The sequence below is a fragment of the Bubalus kerabau genome, chromosome 8 (assembly GCF_029407905.1).
Source record: "Bubalus kerabau isolate K-KA32 ecotype Philippines breed swamp buffalo chromosome 8, PCC_UOA_SB_1v2, whole genome shotgun sequence".
Classification (NCBI taxonomy): Eukaryota; Metazoa; Chordata; class Mammalia; order Artiodactyla; family Bovidae; genus Bubalus; species Bubalus kerabau.
In genome coordinates, this window is record NC_073631.1 from 79,841,151 (window position 1) to 79,847,150 (window position 6,000).

General features: G+C 51.2%; 1 protein-coding gene across 2 annotated transcripts in view; it reads right to left on the bottom strand.

Annotated features, from left to right (window-relative positions):
• CCM2 (CCM2 scaffold protein) overlaps window positions 1-4,120 on the bottom strand; it is a 59,689-nt gene extending 55,569 nt beyond the window's left edge. For both annotated transcript variants that reach the window (XM_055590669.1, XM_055590668.1), the window contains exon 1: window positions 3,924-4,120. In XM_055590669.1, the coding sequence (XP_055446644.1) occupies window positions 3,924-3,953 (30 nt within the window). In that variant the 5' untranslated portion in view covers window positions 3,954-4,120. The remainder of the gene's footprint in view (window positions 1-3,923) is intronic.
• Window positions 4,121-6,000: the final 1,880 nt, after the last annotated feature.

The following is a 6,000-nucleotide window of genomic DNA, read 5'->3' on the forward strand; positions in this document are numbered from 1 at the left end:
AAGTTCCTAATGCAAAAAAGTAATCAATACATGATGCTACATAAATGGTAATTATCCAAACCGGAAAAGGAATGAGACCCATGTTTGCCAGTTACTCTGGACTCATCAACTGATGGCCTGACATCTGGTCCCCACCAGATACCTCCTGCAGTGGTCTTCTGGCCTCCTCAGCCCAGGGCGCCAAAATGCCACCCAAGAATCCCTGTGGCAACTATTTGAGAGAAAACAAAACAAGGTATAGAGGCCCGAAGTCACTCTGTTAACCCATATTATGGCTGGGACACCTATAGAATCAATTTAGTTATAAAAGCAATTTACTAGGCCATGACCAGCAGTTCAAAAAAAGCCAGCGTGCACTACCTATAGTTAGAATTCTTTCTTTAAACTTTCATTTCAGCCATACAAACACTTGTACATACCCACACATACCTGTGGGGAACGTATGGCTGCCTGAGGGCTGGTGTACCACAAGCTCCAAGTTCCTCACAAACATTAGCTAGGGGATGACTTGGCAGGTACATGAGCTGATAACAGGGGACCCACATCCGAGAGGAATTTTTTCTCCCTACTTCTTACACGGAAACTTCAAAAATTCACAGAAGTAGGCAGAATAACAAATAATGAATACCCATTGCCAAAGCACTCAGCCATCTCCCCTCTTTTCTCTCTAGTCTGAGTAAAGCAAACCTCAGAAGTCATCTTATTTCACCTATAAGTATCTCAGTGTATGCGTCTATCAGTTCAGAACTTGATAAAACATAATACAAAACATTACACCCAACAAAATTAATAGTAACCCTTTATTATCATTTATACCTAGTCCTATATTTCTAGGGTATTTTATAATTTTTTTTTTTAATTTAAAGAATACAAATAAATGGATAAATGGAAAAAGATTTAATTTCATTCAGGCTGAAATCATGCGGCCTCAGACCCAACAGCAGCAGAAGCAGCAGAAACCAGGACCTGAACATGGTTGAGGGCCAACAGTGACTTTCCACAACTATGTCTTCCCAAGGGCTGTGATCCTCATCTGAGTCAAGTGTTTTTATAAAAAGGCACACAATACAACTCAAATGTACACCTAAATTTCCTACAAAAAAGAATTACATCTTGACAGAATAGTATCAAAATTCATGGATCTTGGGTCTGTTCTATAAAGAGGCAGCCTTATTCTCCAAATCCTCAAGCAGGACTTGTGGTCTGAAAGGCACCAGTTACTCTGGGGACATTTAGGCAGGAGAGGGACCTCCGTGGTCACTCCTACTCCCCGGGTCCCAGGCCTCTGGCAGCTAGTGGACCTCTCTGTCCACATGCTTACCCCTCAGGCCTCCCCACCTTCCCACCAGCTCCTCCCACACCCCATCACCCAGCGCCTTCCACCGGGCATTACTGGCTCAAGTCACCCTCATCATATGTGCCAGGGTAGCCTGAGAAAGGACAGGGCTGTACCTGCGCACTTTATATGAAATCCACTCTGGTCTACTGGTTCTCTGGCAGCTCGATGAGTCCTGTCCTGGGGAAATAGGCCACGTTAGAACAAGCCTGAATAACTGCTCGACAGAACACCGAGACAAGTATCTGAAGACCTGGAAAGCCTACAATGCACATTTTTTAAGGTTTAAATCTGCACTTTTTGAGGAAGCTAACTTGGAAAGAGAATTTAAATGTCCAAATGCTATTTTCATAAAACTATTAAGTCTTTATTTGCTGCTTTAGCTTGAATTGGTGTTGAAGCTTTAAAATAGAGAGCTCTGATTAACTTACCATAATGAGAACTTAAGCATCAAACTGATTGAGCTGTATGTGACCTCACATTGAATGGGGGAGAGAGCAGAAAGGTTCTGCTGGCTTGCAATTGGCTGAGAGTAAGAGATAAAGTGTGCTAAGTCGTGGCCTGGATAGGAATCTATGCCTCAGAGCCTTCTGTCTAGTCGTCTGTGGGAAAATGGGCTAGGGCAGTGGCAAAATACAGAGAAAACACAAAACTCCTGGCTTAGGCAACTATGTAATTAACAGACTATCTCCTTTAATAGACAATGTAATGTATTAATCTTCTCTAGGCTTAAATCTTTCCATTGCCCCCCATGATAAAATTCTTGAGTTTCACTGGTTTTTTACTTCTATTCCTAAAGCTCAGGAATGTCTTACCACTTCACTTCTCTCTCAATATGCTGAATATTCAAATATTTCTTCCAGAGCTGGTAGAAAGTTCTAGAAAAAATACAGTCATTCTCATCCTTCCCTGTCACAGACAGACTAGTACCCACTTGAAAGGAATAATTCTCCTTAGCAGACACTGTTTGGACTGATTGTGGAAGATACCATGTGGCTAGGATTGGTCCTCTGCTAGAACTGAGCCAGCTAATCTACAGAATGCTGGCAGCCAAGAATGCTGGTGACAGGCCTCCTCCTATTGGCCCACCTGCCTATCTGTGACAGGGAAGGATGCAACTGACTGCATTTCTTATGGAGCCTTCTTCCAGCTTTGGTAGAAACATTAAACTCAGATTTCTCCCTTTTTGGTGGGCAGCATCCCTCTGTGGTCCATTGCTTACAGAATCACTTTCTTGGGTTGTTTTCCAGACTTAAGCCAATTTTGCAGGTAACTGCAACTGATACCGCACTTGAATTTAGACAGGCATGCTAAGAACGTAACAAAGCAATGAATAAAGAAAGTGAGAGAAGCAGGACACAATCTCCTGAAAACCATCTGGCTGCACTTCATTTGAATACCTTTTGAAATGGGGCCCCTTGTGATGAGTAATCCTCAACTGAAGGACACAGCTGGCTCTGAAGAGCAGAAAATCAGAACATTTATAAAGGTCTGTTTTAAACTTGTGCATAAAAGTGCACATAGGTGAAAATGAAAATAACAAGTACAACACTTGGGATTATAAAGCCTGTACTTAAGAAAGATACATTTCATTGAAATCCACTATTCATTTCAATGATAGCTTATCCCGTGTGGTTATTTGACTCCTTAAAATGTTGAGTTTCTTTATCAATTACTCGAGCCTGTAATTAAAGACATAGTTTAAAAAGTACACAGACTAAGGAGCCTCTTGAACTATGTCCTAAATCCAACTGCCAAATATAACGTCACTGAAATCGCTCAGCTGGTACTAGGTAGAGCAAAACTCTGCCCGCGCCGGCCGAAGCGTGAACGGGCTGTATCATGTAGCAGTTTTTGTTTTTACTTGATACTCCAATAATGAAGTCAATTAAGCAGCAAATGTTTCTACGTTAACCTTACACCCCATTTTCTCAAAGACACTATCCCTAGAAAACTTTCTGGCCCATAATCGGGGCCAGCTCCTCTGCAGCCTCTGGTCACTCACCCGCCGGGAAGGCCATGTGGAGAGCCTAGGTTTGGGGGAGAGTCACTGACCGGAAGGGGCGGAAAGGCGTGGCTCCTTCCTCCCCCGCGCGCCCTGCAGGCAAAAGACCACCTAAACCCATTGTCCAGGGGCTCGTCTCCTACTCCACCGCGCGGAGACTGACTCCAGCGACCCTGTCCCGGGCCCGACCGTGCGCCGTTCATCGGGGGGCCCCGGCCTGCCCACCACGCTCACCTCCCAGAGTGAGTCTCCCGGCCTCCCAACGTCGAACTTCCAACCTGGGGCCTCCCCACGCCGGACTCCCACCTCGGACTTCCCCGTGCCGGGCCTCCCCACGCCGGACTCCCGTCCTAGACCTCTCCACACCGAACCTCCTAAATCAGAACTCCCCTCCACGGACCTCCCAAGCCAGACTTTCCCACGCCCCGTACCGGCCGACCGACGGGCAGCCCCGAGGGACCCTCCCATGTCCCCCGAGCCCTTCCCCGCCCAGCCCCAGCCCCTCCGCCTTCCGCCTGCCTAGGTCTGGGGTCCAGCACGCCCCCGGCTCAGCCTTCGGGCGGACGCGCTCTGCAGGCTCACCTTCTTGCCCTTCTTGCCCTCTTCCTCCATGTCTCCGCGAGCGGCCCCCGCGGCCTGGCCCGCCCCGGGAGCGCCGCGCCGCCCGCTGCCGCTACATGCTCGCCCTGGCCCCGCGGCCACCGCCGGTCCTGCGCCGCTCGCCCGGCCGCAGTCTCCACCCGTGGCCGCCAGGGGCCGTCCGCGCCCTGCACCCCACACCCCGCACTTCCGGGCCGAGGGCGCGGCCCCGCCCCCGCGAATACGCCCCGCCCCGTGTGCGCACGCCCCTTCGGCCCACACGCCCCGCCTCCAACCCTTCAGAGCCGCTGAGAACGAGCCTGCCCTCCTCGCCCCTTCAGGACCGCGGGAGCGCGTCTGTCGCGCCCTTACGCACCACCCCCAACGCCCGTCGGGGAGGGCCAGAGCGCGCCTGCCCCGCCTTCAGCCCGTCCTCCTGCCCCTCAGAGCTACAGGAGCGCCTCCAGCTTTTCAAGTCTGCCGCCATCTTTACGGCAGCCAACTTCCCAGCCTGCCTCGCGCTCAGGGAGAGGGAGCTCGGGCCGACAGGAAACGGAGGGCGGGGCCGGCGGGACGGGTGGGACCTGTGGGGAAGGTAAAGGACGGGAAGAAGGTAGGGCGTGGTTCTATGGGAGGTGGCCTGTGGGAGAGGAAGGCGGAGCTGACGAAAGGGGCAGGACCGGCGGAGAGGGCGGCGGGGCTGTGGGTGGGAGAGGCCGGCGGGGATAGAAGGGCGGGGCTTGCGGAAAGGTGAAGGCGGGAAGCCAAAGGCCGGGCCTGCTGAAGGAGTCGGGCCTGGGGAATGGGCGCAGGACTACAACCTTTTCTTTTCTCCCTTTACTTTCCATTCCTGCAGACACTGGGAAGACTTCCTATGTTCCAGACTTCCTATTCAAACCTGTCAGGGAAGTTTCAATGCAACAGAACACGTCCGGACCCTACAGAATAAAACTTCGAACTTTAACCAGTCACCTAGAAGTAACAGCAGTCTTAAAATGAGATCCGGACGGATTGGTTTGCCCAAAAGTACACTGCAAATTGGAGTTAGCAGCAGCAGGCCCCGGAGAAGGCGATGGCAGCCCACTCCAGTACTCTTGCCTGGAAAATCCCATGGGCGGAGGAGCCTGGTGGGCTGCGGTCCATGGGATCGCTAAGAGTCGGACACGACTGAGCGACTTCACTTTCACTTTTCACTTTCCTGCATTGGAGAATGAAATGGCAACCCACTCCAGTACTCTTGCCGGGAGAATCCCAGGGTCGGCAGAGCCTGGTGGGCTGCCGTCTATGGGATCGCACAGAGTCGGACACGACTGAAGCGACTTAGCAGCAGCAGACCCACTTTTTTGCCACGACTAAGCTGCCAGTAAGAACCTTGCAGCACACGTAGCATGTAAACTCACCAAACAAACCGCTGTTTGCCTCAACTGATCTTTTTTAAGAGTATTGCCTCCTGTAGCAGCGGTCAGTAGATTATCTCTCAGCTTCACATTCACTCTCAGTTCTCATCGCGGGATGGACCTGGGCCTTTTGAGCATTAGTCCTTTGCCAGGTAACCCAGTGTGAAGCTTTGCCAGGAGAAACTGCTTGGAGGCAGTGTGGGAGGGAAGGGGCTTTGTTACCTAGATTCAGTGAGTTTTCTTGGCAGGCACATGCCTAAAGAGGCCTCTGAGGCGCGCACCTTCCTACATCAGGGGTAGTTTCTCCAACTCAGGGTTCGCCCAAGCACTTGACGCTGCAGGGGGGGCCTGCCAGCAACACCCAGCAGCCGGCAGATTCCTCCAGTACTCATCTTGAGAAATTTTATATCCGGAGTGGTCAGCAAGACCCCCTCCATGAACAGTTTTCCCTGCACTCTAGAGCAGGGGTCCCCAATCCTCTGGGAGGCCTGTTAGCAACAAAGCCACCACACATCAGGAGGCGAGCAGCGGGCCAGCAAGCCAAGCTTCATATGCCTTCCCCATGGCTCCCATTGCTCACAGTACCACCTGAACCATCCCAGCTACCATGCCCGTGGAAAAATTGCCTTCCACGAAATTGGTCCTTGGTGCTATGCCAAAAAGGTTGGGGGCCCCTGCAGTAG